Source organism: Ambystoma mexicanum, chromosome 11 (genome assembly GCF_040938575.1).
Source record: "Ambystoma mexicanum isolate Mex_15411 chromosome 11, UKY_AmexF1_1, whole genome shotgun sequence".
Taxonomy (NCBI): domain Eukaryota; kingdom Metazoa; phylum Chordata; class Amphibia; order Caudata; family Ambystomatidae; genus Ambystoma; species Ambystoma mexicanum.
Window position 1 is genome coordinate 484855097 of NC_090934.1, and position 23860 is coordinate 484878956.

At 49.0% G+C, this 23860-nt stretch overlaps 1 protein-coding gene across 5 annotated transcripts in view; it reads right to left on the reverse strand.

The window, feature by feature from the left end:
* TTC17 (tetratricopeptide repeat domain 17) overlaps positions 1 to 23860 on the reverse strand; it is a 2246693-nt gene that overhangs the window by 1679232 nt on the left and 543601 nt on the right. For all 5 annotated transcript variants that reach the window (XM_069623328.1, XM_069623332.1, XM_069623330.1 and 2 more), the window contains one exon: positions 7279 to 7388. In XM_069623328.1, coding sequence (XP_069479429.1) covers positions 7279 to 7388 — 110 coding nt within the window. The remainder of the gene's footprint in view (positions 1 to 7278; positions 7389 to 23860) is intronic.

Consider the following 23860-nt stretch of genomic DNA (forward strand, 5'->3'; position numbering starts at 1 on the left):
ATTGTCACGCCTAAGTATGTGATATCCGACTGTGCCCATACAAATCCCTGGCGGTCCAAGGTGGGGGTGGGGGAGTGGCCTCTGTCAGCGGGAAGAGAATTGATTTAGTACAGTTTACTTGAAGGCCTGATAGTTCGCCAAAGCGAATAACATCCTCCAGTATTGGAGAAAGGTTTACCTCAGGTTGGCGGATGTAAAGTAGAGCGTCATCCGCATACAGCAAGATGATCTCGGCGAGAAGGGGCATCCCTGTCTCATGCCTCTTGCTATCGCAAATGATTCGAACACAGGTTGTTGGTGCGGACTCATGTAACGGGGCAAGAGTATAGTAATTTGACCCAGGTTCTAAATTAAGGACCAAAGTTGCATTTCTCAACTACCTGCCATAGGAACCCCCATGAGACAGAATCAAAGGCTTTTTGCATGTCAAGGGTCGCTGCAACTGCTTGGTCTGGATGTATGATGTAGTGCATATATGGGGCCAGTTGTAGGGCTAAGACTTTGGTGTAAATGTTAGCGTTGCAGTTGATTGCGTGAAAGAGGGCGATAGGAACCACACTGTGTAATAGGTTTACCCGGTTTAGGCAATACTGTCATTACTGCTTCGAGAAGGGATGGGGGTAGAGTACCTATAAGGCATGCCTCGTTCCAGAGGGCCAATAATGGAGGGATGAGGCGGGATTTGTAATTCTTATAGAACTCGATTGGGAAGCCATCGGATCCCGGGGCTTTCAAAGAAGCCAACGAGTCTATGGCATTTGATATCTCATTAGATGTGATCGGGACATCTAGGGTGTCCCTAGTCTCTGAGGAAAGGACCGAGAGTGAAAGACCATCCAAGAACGTACATCATCAGTAGCTGTGTCAGAGTTGGTGTAGAGTTGTTCGAAAAAGGAGTGGAATTCGGCATTAACGCCCTGTGATAATGGGGACAAGGTGCCATCAGCTTTTTCTATCACCGGGATGTGTGATGTATCCTTTTCGAGTCGGATCAACCTACCGAGGGCTCGGCCAGGATGTACGCCTTCGCCGTATCTCTGCGTTGCCTTGGGGTATCCAGAAATTCCGCTCGCGTTCCGCATGGCCGCAAAATACTTCTAGTTCGGTGCCTATGTCGGCATGTATACCTGAAGATTGTGTAGAGGCGTACTGGGTCTCGAGCAGAGAGAGTTTAGTTTTGCTTTCAGCTATGTCCCTCCAGATAGTTAGGAGTACGCCAGCTTCTTTGGAGATCACTATTCCGCTGATATATGCCTTGAACACCTCCCATAGGGTGGCCTGAGATGTGACAGTGCCAGCATTTAGAGTAAAGAAATCGTCAATATAGGAGCCCAGTTCGGATTTGAAGGCGACATCTAGCAGGGAGTGTGGCTTTAGTCTCCATGATCGGGTCTTGGGTTCAGCCGCAGTCCATCTCAGAGATATTGTCACTCATGAGTGATCAGAGAATGCCGTAGCAAGGATGGAGGCAAGTGTGATGGTTGTAAGTAGAGTGTCTTTGATAAGCCATCTATCGATGCGGGAATGAGAGTCATGTACTGACGAATAGAAGGAGAATGTGCAGGAGTTGGGGTAAAGTAGCCGCCATGGATCGGCAAGTCCGAGCTGGGCCTGCAGTTCAAGGATAGTTTTAGCTGTCTTGGACAGTTGACTAAGTTTGGAGCCAGATCTATCGTAGTGAACACCAAGAATGGTATTGAAGTCCCCCTCCCCAAAGGATTGGGATAAGTGGGAACCCAGATAGGAGTGTGGAGAGATGTTCGTAGAAGTCGGGATCATCTATGTTTGGCCCTTAGACGTTTAACAGTACTACCTCCTTGCCCTGTAGGGTACCAAAAAGTAAGACTTAACGCCCTGCGGGGTCAATGTGTACCGCCTTCTGCTGGAATTGGAGACTTTTATGAATAAGGGTCATGACACCTCGGTTCTGGGTGAAGTAGACGGTATAATACCGCCGAGGGCCCCAAGATTTTGCAAATCCCTCGCAAGTGCCTATAAGGGCATGTGTTTCCTGTAAGAAAAGCAGGCGATTATGAGGTCTCTGTATACAGCTGTAGTTTCCGCATTTTAGTACAATTTCCCAGTCCCCCAATGTTCCAGCTCATGCATGTGATTGCGTCAACCATAGTTCCAACAATTGTATAATATCAATATGTAGCAGTCTAAAACAGAAGTTACAGCATAACATCCCGGCTTATGAGTGTAGAGCAATAAGCCTGCTGGTCTCGTTCAGTGCAAAGGTTCCAGTTACCAGTCGGTCTCCAAGCAATTTTTCAACTATAACCCCTCCACCCCCTCCTCCTCCTCCTCCTCCTCCTCCTCCTCCTCCTCCTCCTCCTCTCCCACCCCTCTCCCAATCTGAGAGGTGATACCCAAATAGGAACTAAACCAAAACATAACCATTGACGACCTTGCCTGGGGCCTTAGCGCTAATGGAGCAGGAGCGCGCTCGTACTGGGATATAGATTAGATATACTGTGGTGCAAAATTTACTGACATAACTATCATTGCTACAACATGGGTCAAACCACTGGAAAAAAGGGATCCCTCGGCAAAGGGTACATATCAGGATTCACGCCTAAGACTGGCCTACAGTCAAAAGTCTCAGTCGTGGACATTCATGGGCACAATCGCAGTGGGCCGATAACCCAGGGAAGTGGTCTTCGATAAATTTGGTCACCTCTTCTGGGATGGTGAAGAAGAAAACCTGGTTTGCGTGCCCGATCCTAAGCTTGGCAGGATATAACAGTACTTGAATCCCAGATCCCCCAGTCTTCAAGGACAGGAAGGTCTTCTGCTCCTGCTGAATGGTAGTGGAAACATTAGGGTAGAGATGGACCCTGGAGGATCCCAGGAAGGGGTGTTACGCTCACCTGGTATCCACGGGGACGCCACTCAGCCCTGGTTGGATGATATGCGCCTCGAACCCTCTCCCCGATCCCGGTGGTGCCTCCGATGGAAGTTGAGCCTGAAATACAGGAGGGCTGGATTCAAGACTGGGCCGTCTCTGGTAGGGTCTCTTCCCACCTCCCTTGGATTCAAACCTTCCCTTGGCCCTCTCCTCACCTTGTTTCTGTAGAGGGCGTGCTCTCCATCCTGCTCTTTGTGGCAGTGGTGCGTAGTCTCGTGTGGGCGACCTAGTTACTTCACTGGTGCAAGCCCTTTCAAGTGTCTTTAAGGTAGGTCTTGCTGCCTTGCAGGCTTTGTATTCAATACTCTTCTTGCCTTCCTTCCTCCTATTGTGGTTAATGTATGATCTCTTCTTTTCTTCTCTTCTTGCGAGAGATTTGGCGTTTTCGTGCAGGCTGGGTTGAGCACCTGCCTGTAATGGATGGCGCAGTGTGCGCGATGCTGTCCGGTAAGTAATGCGCAATGCGTGGCGCTGCTTCACCTTGTATATGCTAACCTGTGTCTTTCTCCTTTTGCAGGCCGCAATGTTCTTTACCGGTGGGCGTGATGTTCCGGAACAATGCTAACCAAGAGGCGACTAACCAGGTGAGAATATTTTAATGTCCGTTGTTCGTGTTAAGCCGTTAGTATGCGTTCCCTAATGCTGTCCTCTCTCTCCTTTTCAAGTCGCTTCATTTCGGAAAGCATGCAGTGCCCAGAAGATGTAGTTCGCTGGATTGACTGTCCCCAGGTAAGCAGAATCTGGAGTTAACGACGGCTGAAAACAGGATGCTGTTCACAGCTAAGATTCCTATAGCGATGTTCCTCTTCCTCTCTGCAGGCTCGCTGTCCCAAGGATTACTGATATCAAGGACAATGGAGACCCGACTGGACACAGTGAGCGTTACGCTGCAAACTTGCAGAATAACGCAAAGCGTGTTCTGCTGCTTGTGTGTGGTTTAAATAGCCTTCCAGTAAAGTAGTCCAGGTAAAGTAGTCCCAGGCCAACCACACTCAAAACACTATACCGCATAGCTAAGTTCTTGGGAACTGGGCTATGCAAGTGCCTCCATGTTGACTGCAGGCCCAAAGAAAGCAGTCCCAAGTAAATAGTCCCAATTTAAAGATGTTCTCCATAATGAATATGAGCCTGGCACCAAAGGCGCCAGGAATGACTCCAAGAGAGTCTCGGATGAGGTTGTAAGGCCTTTGAGGCCAAAATGGAACCCCGAAACCCTGGCTCTACCTGGCAGGCTGACTTGCCAGTGGGGGTCTGATGTAAGGGTCATGACAGCGGGTCACCTTTGACCCTCACAGCACATAGCAGGGTGTCCCTGTTGCAGTAGTTTAACACCCTTGCTATAATGGGGCGGGGAGGGGCCCCGGCTTGGGCTTGGCCGTTCGAGATCGATGGGCCCTTTCGACAGCAAATTGTGGGGACAATTTCGGGGCGTCCAGTAGGGTTTGTTCTATGTAGTCTTCCATGGGACCCTCAATGTTTTCCTCCAGAATGCCAATGATGTGAATATTGTTGCGCGGCCCTTGCAGCGGTCATTTGCTGGGCCCAGTAGACAGAGGTATACTGCACAAGGGGAGGGCTCCGTCGTCCACAAATCCGGTGATCAGTTTATGTGGGTTAGATTAAGGTTCGCTGGGTGGCAGAAGGAGGTCAGATAACTCAGTCCCGAGCAAGTAGAATGGGGTTTCGCTACGCTGGACGAGTTCAACAATGGTAGGATTAGGGGTCCCCTCACACCGCTCATCGTCCCAGGGCCTGAAAGCTGCAACAGGCAAGAAGGGGCATTACCCCGATGCATCCAGTAGTCCCCTGTCTTTTGGATGGACTGTGGCCCCTCACATTGGTACATATATCAAGGATGCGACCACGGGGTTCTCGTTAGCAAAGGTTATCACTGCCTCACAAGATCAACTCCATATAGTTGGTGGCTGCAGTGTCAATACGCGAGCCCTGCCGGGACTAGACAGCCACGTGACCACAGCACCTAGCAACTGGGAGGCCAGGTACTCATTTGTTCCCGGACAGGGGCCCTCTAATGTGCACCACAAGCCAAGCAGACCTGGCGTGTCGGGGGGGCCTCCCGCTACGTCACCGAAGGGGTGAGTTGTGTGTAAGACAAGTTAACGAAGACCGCCGAAGACTTCAAAGCTTAGGGTCTGCAGGTGCTGATGTCCAATTTCAGACTCCTGGTCGTCGATTGCTGATCATTTCTAAGAAGCCTCTGCAATTAAGCAGGGGAAAGGGGGCATGTAGGTATATCCCGCCAGGCCTGAGAATCATAGGCAGGTCAGTTCCCACAGAGCGTGGTGCGGAGCGAGCTGCCCGTCTCAGGTCCCCTCGGTACACACCGTTGTGGAAACAGTTGATCAGGGGGTGTAGTCCGCTGTCAGGTAAATTGTCTGGTTCCTCTCGAATGGGTTGTGGCTTCCAACGTAGACCTAGAAATCAGACCATATAACTTTAGCGGCTCTGTTAAAAAGGGCTTTCACAGCATTGCATGTTTGTCCACATATGCCACAGTATCAGTTGATTGGGTCTTTCACAGTCCGTGTGTGGGTGCTGAACATACAATACGCTCATCCAGTAGAATACAAGGGGGAGATGGAGCCAAGTGAGTAGTTATGTCTGGGCCTGCAGCTCTAGGGTGTCCACGGTAGGTCACATGGACTTTTCCACACCTGTAAGCCCTCAGGTCACATATGGAGGAACTGTGGATATCCTGCAGGGTGTGCAGTCGGGTCGATTGAGCCGAGTCCGGCGGGAGCGTAAATCATCAGGGTACCCTCTTGTGCAACCGTGGGTTAAGACCCAGCAGGAGGAGCTGCTGAAGGCAGCAGCCCGGCCCAGCCGGCATCCACGAGAATGTGGTGCGGAGCCGGTCAGCCGCCGCAACAGCCAGCCGCAAGCCAGCAGCTTTCCTCCCTGCTCCGAGCATCTGGGAGGTAGCTAAGGGGCTCGCACCAAAATGTGCAGTCGTAGCAAGGGTGTTCCGCTGCACTGCTGTGTAGCCGGTCCGCGCCGTGGGTATCTTCCTGCACCCACAGGCGGCACAGCCGGTTTAGATCCTACCTTGTTCTAATCAGTCGATGGCGGCTAGCAGGATAGTTGCTCCAGGAGTCCTATCCAACCATTCAGCACCCGCCTGCAGTGCCCCCAGCAGTGCACAATTCGGCAGAGCAGCGCTCTGTGGGAACTCAGGCGCTGCACCAGCCAGGGGAGGGCACCAGGCGTCTGCACCAGCAGCTTACTGGTGAAGCTGAGGGGGAGCAGTGATGGCAACGTTGGACGTCCAGACCCCAATCCAGGCGGAAGCGGTGTCAGATGGGGTCCCACAGATGGTAAGTAGCTGTCATGTCAAGGGCGTCCGCTCACTGCCAAGAGTTGAAGGGCGCAGTCGAAGCGCGCACCCGGGCAAGTGATGCCCCTCCCCCAACCGGCCTGTAGCGCCCCGCTCTTGATTGTCAGTGGGGGTGGGCAGTATGGAGCCGCAGCATGGCTAGTCCCAGGGGGTTTTGGCAGTGATCTATGCCCAGCAATATCTCTGCAGCTGTAGGACCTCCGAAGCCAGGAGTCAGTTGGTGGCCACTGGTACTTATATTGTAGTCTGACCAATGTTGGAGGAGTTTTGCAGCGCCACACAGGATTAATCAGTGATACGAATATTCACAGCACAGAGCTCTCGTTCTATGCGGCCATCTTCGATCAAGCACAACAGCGCCCCCAAATGGTTGTCATGTATGAAGAATGCCACTGGACACTGTATTAACATAGAATGAATAATGACTATGTACTAAAAGAATGTTTTTTCTTTTTCTCCATTTTGTTGTTTTACACATTTCATTTTTATTTTTTTATCCCCCCACTCCTTTGTTTGTAGTACTGCCTGTGGCCTAATATTAACTTTTGTTTAAAAAGACTTGCCTAACAAATATTCATTTTTTTTGCTCAGAGGACTTAAGCAATATATGTGTGTTACTTGCCTTGATAAAGCCCGGGAGGGTGAAACTGATGGCCGTGCAGTTGGCAAACTTTCTCTAGTTTGTAATTGGCAAAATATAGGAGATTTATGTCAGTTACCAACCAACTCACAAACAAGTTAGGAGTACGAAGTGTGTAATAATACCTCATGTTTGTTTAGAAATTCAATAAACCGATCTAGCTTTACTCAACGTACTTACCATAACTTCTGTTGGTTTGGGAGGGCCTGCATAAATAAAGGTGAACCTTCTGTACACTCAGATACACAAAGATGCATACATATATTACAATTCTCATGTTTTCTGTAAACCTCCAGCAACAGATCAAACCAACCTGCACTGAAAAACTTAAATTGGAGAGAGGGAGGATGCCAACAATTGAGAACATCTTACCTGGAAGAAAAATGCAGTGCTCGCATGGCACATTCCAAAACATGGTATGGCTCATTCTTGATCATCCAATAGAAGGAAGCCATGTCATAGAGCACCCATGAGGAGGAGTTCTGCAGTCACAAAGAAACACAAGCATTTCACTGAGTAACATGATCTGAAGTGAACAGTAAATACAAATTGTGATGAATGAATTACGGAAAGCTAGGAAACCATTTAGTAAGACAGTAGTGTTTGTTACCGATGGCATCCAGTTCTGTCACATGAGCTGTGGCAGTAACTTCAAAAGATTTTGAATAAAATAATACTGCGCATCAATGAAGATCTTGTGGCTAAAGGAAGTAAAAGCAAATGTATGTGTCTCAATTCCATTGCCCCATCATTTAATTCATAGCCGTCAGCTGGAAAACTATTGTCCACTATGCTGCTAAAATAAAAATTTGTGGGAGACAGTAGATGAACAAGTTACTCTCTTACCTGGTAACGTTCTTTCGATGGGATGGTCCGAAATAAGAATACTCCTCAGACGAGCACTTAAATATAGACAGCGCCATCAGGTAACCTTTAACAGTACCCACTTGCAGGCCCCTGTGGGCCAACGAAAGCAAAAAAGACAGAACTACAGGAATGTCACATGTAAAAGGATCCAAATTCTTAACCCTGCACCAGTCGCAGAAATTTCCCCAACAGCAACGGTACAGGGACTTTGTTGCCGGCTGTCTGGCCGAAAGCAACACCTCCATCACGTCATCAGGGAGGTCCCAATCCTTATACCTCAACCTTTCAGAAGCCAAGCGTGAAGGTTGAGGGATCTGACCTCTGGATGGAGAACCTGAACCCTCTTCCGTGAGAGCAGGTCGTCTCAGTAGGGAAGACAACGTGGAGGGCAGATGGACAAGTCGAGAAGGTCCGGGTACCACGTCCTCCGAGCCCAAGCCGGAGCAATGAGGATCATCCGGGAACCGAACCTCCGCAGCACTTGCGGGATGACGGGGACCGGAGGAAACGCGTAAGCAGTGGGAAGGACCACTCCACCACGAACGCCTCTCCTAAGGCTCCTTTTGGAGGAAATAACCGCGAGCAGAACCTTTTGCACTTCCGGTTGACACTGGAGGCGAAGAGGTCCTCTTGAGGGGGCCCCCAAAGGGCAAAGATCTCCAGGAGAATCTCCGGAGCCAGCTCCCACTCGTGAGAGATTGCGCTCTGCCTGCTCAGAGCGTCCGCCATCTCGTTTTCGTCTCCGGCCAGATGAACTGTCGAGATCGAACCTTCCTGCTGGATGGCCCAGAACCAGAGCTGCATCACCTCCCTGCACGGAGGAAGTGACCCTGCCACCCCCCCCTTTTTGTTGAGGTAGTGCATGGCCACTGTGTTGTCGGTCAGAATCAGGACATTCTTTCCTCGCACAGTTGGCAGAAAAGCCTTCAGGGCAAGCCTGACGGCCCTCAGCTCCAACAGATTGATATGGAGCCTGGACTCTGACGGAGACCAACAACCACTGACTGTCAACTCGTTGGCATGAGCTCCCCATCACGTGAGGGATGGTCCGTCACGATCGTCACCTCCGGCCAGGGTAGCCAAAACGGAGCCCCCTTCATCAGATTGCCTTCGACAGCCCACCACCAAAGGTCTTGGGTGACCGAGGGCGGCACCTGAACGGGGTCCGACATCTTGCCGGAGGACTGCGACCACTGCATCTTGACGGCCCACTGCAGAGATCTCATCCGCAACCTCGCCTCCGGCACCAGAAGAATGCAGGATGCCATGAAGCCGAGCAACCTCAAGAACTCGAACGCCGGGAGACTCTGCGCACGTTGAAACTTGTGCACCATCTGCTGAATGTGATGAGCCCTCCCCTGGGGAGGAAAACACTGCCCCAGGGATGTGTCGAGCACTGCTCCAATGTACTGGAGCCTGTGGGTTGGCGTCAAATGGGACTTGTTTAAGTTGAGGGAGAAACCCAGCTTGTGAAGGGAGTGGCAGGTGACGGACAGATGATGCAGGACTTGCTCGGAAGAGAGCGCCCTGATCAACCAATCGTCCAGGTAGGGGCAGACGTGAATACCCCCTTTCCTGAGATACGCTGCCACCACCACCATGAGCTTGGTGAAGACCCTCGGGGCGGAGGTAAATCCGAACGGCAGGACCTGAAACTGAAAGTGCGAGTCGACAACCGCGAACCTCAGGTACTTCTTGTGCTTTGGATGGATCGGCACATGAAAATAAGCGTCCTTGAGGTCGAGAGACACGAACCAGTCCTAAAGTTGAAGGGCCTGGAGGACTTGAGAAAGAGTAACCATCTTGAACTTGTCCTTCCTGAGGAGCTTGTTCAAACCGTGCAAGTCCATGATGGGTTTAAATCCCCAGTCTTTCTTTCAAAATCAAAAAATAAAGGGAATACCATCCCTTGTTCCTCTCTGCTACAGGCACCAGTTCTATGGCACCTTTCTCCAGCAGGGATTGAATTTCCTGCGCAAGGAGTGGATCCAAACTCTTCAAAGAAAGATTCCCTGGTGGATTGTCGTGAGGCCTCTGCCGGAAAGGAAGACAGTAGCCGTGGGCTATGATCTCCAGAACCCACACATCTGAAGTAATGGCACGCCACTCTACAAGATGCTGCGCCAGCCTTCCCCCAACCAGCGAACCATGGGACATGGCCTCATGACTGAGCTGAAGCGGCTGTGGCAGTGCCTGAGGGCAAAGAGGCAACTGCCCGAGCGGCTTTGGCACCTCGAGTATCTTTTTTTCCACCTCTGGTACTCCTACGTTGGCCCCTTTGACTGGCCGCCCCCCTCGATCTACCAAAGGACGAGTAGTATCGAAAGGAACCTTCCCTCCATTGCTGTCCCCTAGGACGAAAAGGCAGAAGTTGACGCACTGCAGCATTCAACGACTTTGCAGCCTTGCTGCCAAAAAGATGGACACCATCAAAGGGCATGTTGAGAAGCCGAGCCTGTACATCAGGAGCAAACCCTGACTTCCGCAACCACGCAAACCTGCGCATCATGGTGCTCGCCGCCATGGACCGGCTGACACAGTCTGCCACATCCAGACCCGACTGAAGGGATTCACACTTGGCATCCTTGCCATACTGAACGAGGGCAAGAAAACCATCCCATTCCTCCCCTTCGGAAATATGTTCAGCCGCCAAAGAGACAATTCCACAGAGTGCGAGTGAATCTTGCCAAGGCACAAACGGAGTTGGCTGCCTTTAAAGCCATAACCCCAGATGAAAACACTTTCTTCGCCCAACCGCCAAAACGCTCGTCGTCCCCATCAAGAGGGATGGTAGGGTACGACGCATGCTTTGCTGGGGCCGTAGCCGCCTGCACCACCAAACTCTCCGGAGTGGGGTGCAAAGTCAAGTAGCAGGGGTCGCCACTGGCTGGATTGTATTTTTTTGGCAACGACTTATTCACTGCCGGGAGAGACTCCAGAGTAGTACAAGCCGCCACCACCCTTCTTTGTAAGGCCATATGAAATGGCAGCACCGGGTCAGTGGGTGGACATTGGTCCAAGATATCTGTCAGGTAATCCTGCAGAAAATCCACGGGTGGAGCAGACCACCCCAAATACTCTGTCACCCTCGACATGAGACGCTTGTATGATGATTCGGTGCGAGTACCAGGCTCAGACCTACCAAATTCAACCTCCGGGGAGGTGTCCAGACCACTGGCGTCATGCAAAGATTGACGCAGGTCTTCCAACTGGCTATGACCAGACAACAGGTCATCAAGAACCTCCTGAGGAACCAGACTTTCCACATCCGACCCTTCATCCACCACAGAGATATAATCCAGAGGCTGGAACAAATCCCTGGATGAGGGCACAGAAAAATGCTCAAACTAAGGCCTCATTGACTTACTCAGTGCCTTCCTCTGGGTTTCCACCGGTCTCTGGGGTACCTCCGATAAAGCCTCCTCAAAAGGCGACAAGGGCATCGACGGAATCGGCGTTGACGTTGAACGCGTCGCCAACGGCTTCGACAACAGCTTGGAGGCTGGAGACCAGAGTGTGTCCTTTGACGGCCTCGGCACTGATGGAGTCGATTACTTCCTCGGAGGGGGAGACTCGAGAGAGTCCCTCGACGGACATTGCACCGATGGCGTCAACGTCTTCTTAGAAGACCTCACAGGCTCCGACGGTCTCTATGGCGTCGAGGACCGGGACCTGGACCGGGCAGGTCTAGAGTGATCTACCTTGTCCGATCGGGACCTCGACGGCTCCTGATCATCGCGCCGACCACCCGAGCCCAAAGGCGTGCGAGCGACGGCCCTAGCGCATTCCTTGCCGGCTTCTTTCGAAGGCGCGGACGGAACGGAGCCCTGCGATTCAAAAATCGCCATCATCTCCTTGCGAAATGCGTCCCATTCTGCCGGAGAAGAATGCTTGTTGAGACAAGCTACCCGCCGTCTGGCAGAGTCCTCGCACGAGGACGGGGAAGGCGACCGGTGACCGCACTTCCGCGAGTGTCTAGAAGAGGCAGAGGAATGGCGCATATGTCAGAGCAAGCAAAATGTGAGGCGGGGGCTCACATGAGTGAGCAAAAGTGGACACTCTTCCTTACAATGGGGTTGTCTTGCTAAGAGTTGAAAGGGTTCCCTAGGGCAAGGGAGAGGGGAGTGGTATTGCATCGCATGGACAGGAGATCCTGGAGGATGGTTTCTCTTCTGGATCACCTGCCACGTATGATTAGGTAGTTTGAGCTACCCTGATACTAGAAGTGTATTGAAGGACAGTTTCCTGGGTAAAGATACCTCCGAACACTGAGTGGACTAGACTTGACTTATTGGACATTGTACATCTGAAACTATGTAATTTTAGCTTAAGCCTCCTTTCACTGGATTTAATCTACTCCTCCATCAAGGCATGGTTGCCCGATAATGTCCCTTCGAGAGATATCAGAAACCCAAACTCCTACAGGCATTCTACCAACCCAGCCATACAAATATCGAATTAAGTTTTTAAACTATTCAAAGTCGCCATGAGTTCTTTGAAATCCACTTCATGATGGAAAGTAAGTAAACCGTTCAGTGTTCAAAAGTTATGACTACCAGTTACAGCCATCAGAAAATGCCACAAACATAATTTGGGTACTAAATTTAGCTGATAGTACCCAAAGGACACCTCAGGAACCATATTCTCTTAACCAGGAGTTAGCCTTTCGTACTAATGAATGCGAGCAAAAACAGCTTCTGAATGGCTAAGCGGGATAATGGTCCTGATGATGGGGTACGCACAATGTTAAGTAAAAGGCTGCTGTTAAGATAGTAGCCAATCCTCAGCCCTGCTTTTGCAGCAGATAAACACAGGTGGTCCTGACTAAGTATAATGAATCCAGTGGCATCCTGACATCCAACAGTGAATTAACATTTTGGTGGTGGCAAGGAGGTTCTCCAGGCTTGCAGGACTATTAAGTCCCACTGGATGTGATTTACTGAAGGGTTGACTTAGTTGAAGCTGAGGTATGGTGGAGCTGGGCTGTTTTCCGCCAGCATGGTTTCGGTACTGGAGAGATGCAGTCAGTTACTAAACTACTGCATTACAGGTAAGACTCAGACTCAACAATGCTTTTACATGTCAGCAGAGATTCCTCACTCTTCTCTTGAATTCAGCATCATCTTAGTTGCAAGACAATTAGTGTTCTCTGCAACATACATTGTATTACTAGGACTAGGTAAAGATTCAGACTAAATAAATAATACAAGTTGCAAATGGAGTGTGCGCTATGCTACCAATCAAAATGGTGCCTATTTTCCAACATTTGCCAGATGCTGGCGTCTGCCACATCTAAACTTTCATGGGCTACTTCCCTGGATTTTACTCAAGATGTCCCCTCTTGTATGCCTCTGGGATACAGTAGGCTGTACCCAACTAGAATCTTAAAATGGTCAAATCTACTAGCAACTCGTTGATCTTGCACAAACAACCATTTAAGTTTAGCTACTGTGAGAAGCCTGAGGGTATCCTCACACCTTGGATCCTCCTCTCAGGTGGCCACAGAAAGGCCCTCGCTATTGGACAATGACCCTGGGGGGTGGAGATGCAAAGGAGGATCACCTGGGTGGAAGATCCTTGGTAATTGGGGAGAGGATATCGGCAGGTGAGACATGGTTCCCCTTTTCCCTGTGAGAGCCAATCTCCCTCTTCCCCCTCCCTTTGTAGGCTATTGCAAACCATTTCACCACATCCATACCATTATAGTACTGGGACGAGGAAGATCCGACTAAGAGTAGTGAACACCAACATGTCGTTTAACCACTCCAGTACTGAGATGAGGAAGAAGCCTGCAGGCTGCTGTAAGGGTCAAGCATGTTCACAGTACTCCACTAGCCATGGCCATGCAAATGGGACTGAGGAACACTCACCTGCAACCTGTCAAACAGTTGTTGGTATATTAAAAGGTGGAGCCGAGAACGAAAACAGGCCAGCATGAGAGAAGCCGGGTCGAGTGTGGCAGGCCTGAGGGGAGAATCCTGTGCAATAGGAGGCGGCCTTGTGTGGTCCTGCTGGGAAGTCAGGATTCCAGCACGTATCCCAAAGGAGCTGTGGAGCAGAGGCCAGGGAAGGCCGTGAGAGGGTCACAGCAGTGGGTGCCTCATTGGTTGGGTGTCCGTATCTGGAGCTGCAGACATGGAAGCAATCCAATAGCTGCAAGGTAGCGGCAGTGTCCACGGGAAGCAAGCAGAGCTGCTGGCAACCCGCAGAGAGTGGAGTGACGTACGAGCAGGGCTCGAAGTCCAACAGAAACGTATTGGCAGAGTATGAGAGAAAGCAGTCGCCCGGAGGAGACGCCGGGGACTGGTGAGTGCCCATGAAGGACCACTTGAACAGGGGTGCTCTTGGGGGCTATTAGAGTAAAAGTAAATGCTGAGTGAAAGAATGATATGCATAATATAGTGAACCTAATGCAACCCGTTATGTGAAGAAATATGATGAACTGTGAGCAACAGGGTAAAAGCTCAGAATTATTGAATACCGAACTAAATGAAAGCTTTTGACGAACAGATGAACAGATGACAAGTTTGTGTGAAGTACACGTACAATATATTGAAAGCAAAGACCAAATCTGATGAAATGCAATGAAAAGCAAAGATTGAATATTGCTAAATAGTGTGAAAGTCATGTGGCGAAAGAAAGAGCACCATGAAGTGAACTGTATGAAAGAGCTCATTGTGGCAAAGTCAAGAGACTGGCAAAGAGGAAAACACATTGTGGCAAAGTTGAAAGGCTGGTAATGAGAAAGCCAAATGTATGAACCAGAACACAGGTGCAGTTACAGAAGAAACCTGTGTGGGCAAGAAAGTCTAGGATTATCAGTTGCATGACCCGTTATGGGTGGACCATATGGTCCAACAACTGCACCTAGACCGGTAGTACCTATCTGTGAAAGCCAAAGAACCACCCAAAGAGCTAATTCAACTGTATGAAAGATTGCTGAAGTGAAGCACAGGAGAGCAATCTATATAAACAGTCAAGAAACCAGAAGGAGTACAAGGGTGACCTGGAACTGATTTTGAACATTGAGAGACTGAGACTAAGTGCAAGCTGAACAAGCTGAAGTCTTGGGGAAGGGAAACCAGAGATGGTATGAACTGTGTGGTTCTCTTGACGAAGGGAACCTCAAAACCCCTTTATGGAAATGTGTCTTCTTGGGGAAGAGAACCCAGAGACTTTTAGGAACTGTCTTGAACTTGGGGAAGGGGAGCTGGAATGTAAGCCAGGAGCTGGAAGAAGCTCTGAACTTTATTTTGAATACCGTTGCTTTTGTGGTTGACATCCCTACACATTGTTTAGCTTTAGTTGTGAGGGAAAGTATAGGTTTTGACACAGACAGCCTTTTAAGTTGAACGTACTAACTCCGACTATCTGTAGTTTCTTTAGGTAGGGAAATCTCCACTTGGCATATGGAGGGTTAGGCATTCAACCATCCTGACATTTAAGTTAATAAACCATTTTTGTTTGAACTTTGAATCTGTTGTCTGTGTCTTGCTTCATGATGCCTTCACACTACTTATGCAATAGGAGGCTTGGGGCCTTTCAGCAGGAGCAGAGATTTGTCTGCGAGTAGGCCTATTAAGATGGATTTCCAAAATCACCCCTGGGGGGAGGATTTTGGCAGGCCATCCTATGATGGAACATTTTATTATGGAACTGTTGTGGAACACATGCACATTGCCAGCCTGAAAAGAGGTGACTCCTGCTGGGCAGTGACCTGGTGCAATACGGAAAGCTGAGAGGTGGAGAGCCTGGGGAGGTACATGGGAGACCTGCTCGACAGCGCTGCATATGCGGGCTGGAGACGTCGCTGGGCAGCCCTCATACTACAAAAGATCGAAAAGGGAGTTATCCACCATGGGTATCCAGGCATTGCAGAAGTTACAGCGGAGTAAGGATCCCTCAGAAATTGAACAGCATTCACAAAAGTCATCAGGAGGGGAGTAAAGCAAGGACAGACCGACAAGAGAGACATGTGGAACATTTATCATGAAATTAAAGACCTCTGATAAGATGGAGTAGAGAATGCAGGTGCTTGAGAATAATCAGCTCTCTGTAGACCTGGTAGAGATATAACGATGGGAGCCAGGTTACTTGACCTGGAGACAAGGGAATTTGAGATGAAGTTGAAGGTGTATGACCTGGAGAACAGGGAGATAAGAAACAACCTGCAGCTCACAGGGCTGAAGGAGACAGAAGAGGAAACTCCACCATCTTATGTTGATAGTAAAGTCAAGGATCTTATAAACAAGAATTTTAAAGAGATGGGGGAGGAAGTGCAAATCTAGAGAGCACACAGAGGCGATGGAGCACCAGGGGGCGACGATTGGTTGTGGTAGGGTGCTTCAGCTACAAACAAACTATGGTAGAGCTGCTCAAAACTCAAAAAAGCCAATAGGGTGGATTTTGAAGGTTCGGCAGTGAATATCTTTCAAGACCTCTTGGGCCTGACACTCTCGAGGAGGCAGGAGCGCAGGCAGCTTACAAAGTGCCTGTCCTCCAAGGGGTGTGATAGAGGTGGAACCTTCCCTTCGCTCTGGTATATGAGTTTGGATGGGAACATTTTAGGATGGTCAATGTTGAGGATGCTGCCCAAACCCTCACGGGCCTGATCAACTAGGAACATGTGGCCACAAGCTGCCACAGCAAGGAGGACAGAAATGGACAGAAATGGTCAGAAAAGGGAGGATGGAGAGTATGGGAGCGAGGAGAAGAAAGCCAGAAGCCAGGAAATTCAGAAATGTCATCACCCCATTCTTGGGGACAAGATGAGATATATTAGACTGGGGGCAGCGGGCTGCAATGAATGGGCTAGGGAACAGCCAAAGGCGGATAGAATGGAATTATTGTTAATGAGGGTGGAGAGGGAGACTGAGCATTCACCCAGCTGTCCATGGTGGTGAAGCGGGCATCTCATTAGGGGTTGTTGGATATGATATGGGGAAGGCGGAAGGGGGGGGGGGTTCAGGTGTCCTAGGGATATGTGTGTCTCTCTAGCAAGGAGTGGTCCTGGATGGAACGGTACTCAACCTAGGAAAGACTGGAGAGATCGGGCTCCTCAAACTAGCCACTCTGAACATGAAGGGGCTCAACTTCTATGAAGAGTTGATTAGTTGGGAGGGTATTCGAAAGGAATCTGAATGTTCTGTTCCTGCAGGAGACGAGATTAGTACAGGGGGCAGAGTGCAGGGTCAAGAGTAAGCAGTTGGGGCATTCGTATTGGGAATAACGGAAATGTGAAAAAGGAGAGGTGGGCTTTTTCTTGGAGACCGCTCTGCCTGGAGGAAGTCGAGATGTTCTGGGTGCATGAGGGGAGGTGGCTGGCTGCTAGAAGGAAATTGAATGCAGTAAGCATAACAGTGTGCTCTATATATTGCCTGAATCAGAGCCAGTATTGCAGTGTTGGGGGGAACTGTGTAGAAGAGAGATTAGTGGACATTGGCAAGGATTTTCATTTATATATTTGGAACAGGACCTGGATAGAAAGGCTATGAAAGGACTGACCAGAGGTGGAAGTTGGATGAGCCCCATATCCTTGAAACTATCCTCAATAAGAGCCACTATGCGATGTCTGGAGTGGTCTGAATGTCGGGGATAGGATTACTTGTTCATTTTTGGGCCCACATGGCACGGTCACGAGAATTTAACATATTGATGGAGGGGGCAGTAATATGAAGTGCTCTCATGCAAAATCGTAGAAGTAGCCTGGTTGGGCCACAAAATGGCGAGGACGGAGATAGATGTGGGGGAGCTGGAAAGTAAGGAAACATATTGGAGGTGCAATGATTACTTATTGAGAGATATTGTGCTCAAAGCGGGCCTCCGGAAGGAACTGGAATTCTACTTCAAGGAGAATGAGGAGCACGGCATCCATGGTCATGTAATCTAGGAAACAGCAAAAGTGAAGGGGCTGGCTGATCAAGGAAGGGTCTTGAAGTCAACACGAGACTTTTGATAGAGACTAAACTTAGGAGGGTGGCAGGGGAGTTGTAGGAGGAGATTTCTAGAGGGACAGAGAGGGGGGGAATGTTAATAGAAGAACTTCAGAGGAAAAAGTGTGTATTCAGGGACCTGGTTTTGGGAGAAGTGTTTTGTAAGCAGAGGTCAGTGAAGCAACAGTTTTATGACAAAGTGGACAAGGCAGGGACTATGTTAGCAGGAAGGTTGAGTGAGCAGAGAATTGAGAGGATAGACAACATATAAGTTGGGTAGGGCCTCCGACATGCACACCGCAGGGAATTCTGGACAGCTTCCTGGCCTTCTTTTGGGATTTAAATAAATAAGAGTGGGTGATGTCTTGGGAGGAAGCAAGTGACTACCTAGCAGTGGTGGAGGTTCCCACATTTGACAAGTACATTTCAGCCAACATAACTAGTGAGGAGGTGGTGGTGGTGGTGGTTGCGATTAAGGGGATGCAGGCAGTGAAGGAGCCAGGTGAAGATGAGTTCACCTTGGCCATGCCTGGCCAAAGTGTATGACATTTTGGAGCAGGGTGATGTGACACTGTCCTTAAGGAAAGTCCTTAACACTGATCTTAAAAGACATGAAGGATCCCCAAGAATGCACTTCATACCGGCCAATCCCCACGAGAAACTTGAAGCAAAACATTTCACAAGGGTACTGGCCTCCACAATTTATGTAATTTTCCTGAGATTGATTGCTGCCTAACGGATGGGTCATTTTAGGGGCAGGGAGGCATTGGATGTGGTTAGAAAACTCCTGAATCTTATGGAATGGCCCAGGAGGGCCCAGTTCTGGTCTCCCTGGACACAGAAAAAGCATTTGGCTGGGTGGCCTTTTTTGTTTCCCAGTACTGGTGAAGACCAGCTTCTGACCGAGAGCAAGGATGGCAGAAGGGGCTTTGGCCTAGGGTGCAAGTGATAGCGAATGGGAAGAGATCCAAGAGCTTTACCCTGGAAAGGAGAACCAGACAGGGATGCCCGCTCCCGCCCTCTGTTTTTCCTGACCTTGGAATCCCTGGAGAGAAAAATCGGATTAAGAATACCACTAAAGGTGGAAAGGTGGGGGATTTGAAGTACAAGGACAGTGATTTTGAGGACAATACTCTCCATTTGCGAGAACTGCTTCATTACATCCCGGATGTGCTCGGGTTGATTTAGAAATACTGCTAACTCTCAGGATTTTAAAAATAACAGGAGCAAGTCGGTCCTATTTACCTTTGGAAGACTGGAGGAAGCTGATCTATGAGATTTGAAAGATGCTCCGATGCAGGCGACAGGGATCCATTAGCAGATAATTAAAATAACACGGCAGATGAATGATCTGTTTGCAGTGAACTTTCCGCCTTTACTAAAGGTAATATATGAAGACCTGAACAGATGGTTAAAATCCAATTTGTCTTGGTCAGAGAGGGTACACTCCGATGTGTTACCAAGGATCCTCTTCCTGTTCTAGATGCTTCCCAGTGTAGTTTCCTGATACCACCCTGATGGAACTTCAAGCCAGCTGCTAAAATTTCTCTGGCAGGGTAAGAAACCCAAAATAGGTTACCAGATCTTGCCCAACTAGAAAGGAGGGGTGGGCTTCATGGACATGGAAGATTACCATGTGGCATCCCAATAGAGGGTATTGGTCACCCACCTTAGAGGGGATAGGGAGAAGCAGTGTGTCAGCTTGGAGAAGAAGTGGTTAGCCCTGATTACAATAGGAGAATGGTTATGGATGGGGAGGGTCAGGATCCTGGTGTGGGTGTGTAGGCATGGTATATTAAGCCAACTACTGGGAATATGAAAGAAAGATGAAGGTGATCATCACCTGGTTGTCACCCTTGCGTCATATATGGGACTCCCAAATCAGGGGTTCTATTGTGGAGCTGCTTAGGTATCCACAAGTGGTTTGAGGCAGGCCTAAAAAGAATAGGGCAAATGTGGGGCAAGGGAAATTCCAAACAATACAGCAGCTGGGAGAAAAATCTGGGAATAGGGAAACTATTGGTTTTTGAGTATCAGGCTGAACAGGGGGTTACTGGGCGTGAGGTGGAAAGAATTATAAAGGGATCTCAGCCCGCTCAAAAGGATTTTAGACCAGTGCCCCGGCTCGAAGGGACTCCTATCGCAGCTACATAGGAACATTAGTAAGGCGTGGCATTGCAGGGAAGAGTGTCTCAGCAGGAAATGGGAGATGGATCTCCAGTCAGATATATAGGAGGAGGTATGGTTTAAATTTTACAGAAATCCCAACAAAACCTCCATTACAAGTTACATGGCCTGAAGCTGCTACATAGGTGGTTATATAATCCTATGCGTTTATTGGACATTTTGCCCACGTTAAGCCCGTTGTGTTGGAAAAAATGGGTTCTCTCTGGCACATGTGGTGGGGCTGATAGAAGGCACAGGCATACTGGAAAGAAGTGCTGGCGTGGATTAAGGACCTGAATGGGTGTACTTGGACACTAGACCTGTTGCTGGTGTCATTTTGATTAGAGGAAGAGGAGGCGGATGGTAGAATGTGCATACCACACATGACACTTTCTACTGTTGGCGGCAAGGTCTGGCCTAGCCATGCACTGTAAGAGGGAGTGCCTGCCCTCAGAGGGGTAGTTGTCTCAAAAGAGACAAGAAATACATGAAATGGAGTACCCGAATAGATTACTTACCTGACAACACTATGGATAGTGAAATGACATGGAGTGTGATTAAGGAGAAATATTAGAACATTAGTTCAGTGAGCTCAGAGAAGGTGACATTTGAAGATAGACGTTGGATAGACACAATAAGCTCTGTGGACACCCGAAGGAGGGGAGAAGGGCGATAATTGTTGGCATTTGGAATGTGAAGTAATGAAGTTTTGTTGTAATATGAACCACGACTGTGCATGGAAAAGATGTCATAAAAAAATATGTGTAACGCTCACCTGACTCCCACGGAGGCCTTGGCCTGGTTCGCGCTGCTGTGACCTCTTCTAAGGTGATGCGCGGGGTTCGGAAGACGGACTGGACCGGGCCCCCAAATCTGGCTTGTCTGGCTCGCAGAAGTATCCTTCTTAGGGTCTGGAAGGACGAGCTCTCCATCCTGCTTCTGATGCAGGGGCGCGTTGGTATCCAGTTACTTCACTGGATTTTCGGATTGGTGAGAACCAAACTTGCTTGGCTTCCAGGTACGTTTTTTGATAAGAGGTTCCCCTTGTGTCCATGCATTAATGTACTAATGCTAGTGTCTTTTTCCCCATAGGGGCTGGGGTACGGAATGCCGGGGAACAGGCACCGAACCGAGATGAGAGGTGAAATCCTTGTAGAAATCAGGTAAGTCTTTAATGAGCGTTTTTTGGTAATGTCTTTTCATTCGCTCATTAACGCTGATGTCTCTTTTTCCCCTTAGGGGCCGGGGTCCGGAAATGCCAGGATGCGGCGCGGACCCGAAATGAAGAGGGAATGAATCAACAGGTAAGTCTCAACATGGAGATTAGCTTTCCTTATTCCCTTCTCTCTCTCACCTTTTGTTCTTGTCTTTTTCTCCCTAGGTGCTGGGGCGTGACTGCAAATCCGGATGATCGCTGCTGAACATGGAGGCGCCCAGTAAAGGTGAGTGAAATGCGGCGCTGCAGCGATCGACGCGATGAGCTTTTAAATAAAAGTCTTCCTTTTCAGGATTGTCGGCGAGATGTCTCCGGGATGCGGATTTAGCAGGTAAGGACTTTTCCTTCTTCTGTTCTCTTCTTCTCTTCCTTTGCAGGTGATCCAGGATGCTGGCAGGCGTGGCAGAAGTCAGGATGCAGGAGCAGACACGGTGAGCGTCCAAGCTGCTAGATGCAGAACAACGCAAAGCACATGTGGCTGTTCGGGTGGGGTTTAAATAGCCTTGGAAGAAGTTCCAGGTATGTATCCTTCCTCCAATCAGGTATGTATCCTTCCCCGACCACGCCCGGATGGTAAATTAGTCCCACAGGTAAAGTAGTTCCTTTCAGGCCTCAAGGAGGCCGGGATCTTGCAGCATGGTCTGCATCAGGCAAGTGCACCCAAGCACATCCATAATGAGCCTGGCGCCTATGGTGCCAGGACTGATGTCTTTTATGAGCCTGGCGCCATAGGCGCCAGGACACTGTCCAGAGGGCCCCTATATGGGGTTCCTGGGTCCTTCCTTGGGGACTGGATGTCCGCTTTCGGGGACGCAGGGCTTGAACCGGCTCCCCGGGAGCGGGCATCATGACAATGTGTTACAAAAAAAAAAAATGATGTTAGATAAAGGTCAGGAAAGTAGAATCAATCTCAGTCCTTAGGCTAGTCCTAGGAAGGGATCATTCACAAGGACTCCCATACCAAAGTCAGGAAAGCGTGATGGAGGGAAGAATGGGCTATGGAGGAGGGGGGAATAGGGTGTAAAAATATACCCCCCGCCCCACCTGACTCAGATTCTTCCAGAGACCACGGATTAGTTCTGGGATCCGTTCGGGACATTTCTGCGTTTAGTCCCTTCGAGGAAGGCCCAGAGATTGTGGATGCAGAAGTAGCTTTTGGCATTGGGATTTAGTTTGTTGGTCGTGGTACTTGGAAATCGGTTCTGACAGGTCACAGTAGAACACTCGAAAGAAAAAAGATGTAGACTTCCGAGGGGCAGGCCACCTCCAGGGATTGAAGGAGGAGTGTTGCAACGGGAGTCGCCACAATAAGGTGGTGGCAGACGATCTTCAGGGGATGAACACAGGACCAGCACATCTTCGGTTCATGCAAGATGGCTGAAAACGCAGGAGTAGGCCTCTTGTTCCATAAGCTGCAGATCCTCAAAGTTCCAAGAATGCACTTGGAACCGAGACAGCTGCAGAGAGGTAGCACAAGAGAGCTGGCCAGTCCACTGGTTGGTTGCGGGACACTTGCAAAGGCTCTGATGGCACCAGCAATGTGGATTAGGTCCAAGCAGTCCCCAACCCTCTCTGCTGGCCACACACAAAAACCACCCATGACCCTGGGAAAAGTCATTCCATAGATGGCATTTTCTGACCTGGGAAGGCAGAAAGAAGGCCAAAGAACACTATGGCCAAAGACAAATGAAAAACCATGTGGCACGAGTAAAATGTTTCATAAACAGTACAAATACCACTGCTACCACCAGCTTGTTTTAGGCACATTTTAAAGTAACTAAAAAGCCATTATATAAAAAAAAAATATATGGATACAAAGTTATCCTAACTGCACTGTAAGGTGATGTGTGTAATTTTAACAATACAAGAAAGTTGCAGAGAAACCTAGCCTCTCAGTAATGATAGTATTAGGGACTGATCGGTTTCCCCATAAGCATGAGCAAACAGGCAAGGGAAGTAAAGGAGAAGGCTTTATTTGCCTTCAAAAAGTCAGGAAAGGGTTCAAAACTAGCAAAAAACAAAAGGAGTCCCGCTGAAGTCTATGGGAGGAAAGCAGCAAAAAGGAAAAAAAAAATACACAGTCCGATGGAGAAGAATATTGTCCCATTTTGAAATCTCAGTTTTACCATGGTTACACTTAAGGTAATTAGTATTCATCCAATTCTGAACGGTGATGAGGCCCAGAGCTAAGGGTTTGAAGAGTCTACATACAATTTGAATATTGGTATTATCAACATAGGTGAAAAATGTCATTATGAAGACAGAGATGAGATCAGATTCAGTGAGGAACGATGTGGAACATCCCATGTTACTGCAAGAGAAACAAAAGAATGGATCCAGTTGGAACATCTAGGCTAGGAAATGTTAGTTGAAGAAGCAATACACTGTTCTGTTCTGTTTCTGTCAGTAGTAGTACCGAATCACAAACTGAAGCCATGAGATTCATCAAGATCAGTGCCCCAACTGCTGACATTTGCAGCACGGCAGAGTTGGCCCACCAAGGCAACCAATAATCCATACCTCTTCTATCTCTATGCTTCTCTTACAGTGGAAGGAGCATGGATTAATTTAGACAAAAGACTGTATTTTAATGGTCCCATTTGCTGCAAATGCAGGGCCTAATAAGAATGATTTGAAATTGGACAACAATTTCCAAGTGTAATTGGTTTCAGAGGAAGGATTCTGAAGAGCTGGGTGCACACTTCGTGTTTGAAGTAAGCTGGTATCACACAAGATGCAAGAGGTATTAATGGGAGACTGAACTTCTGGTCCC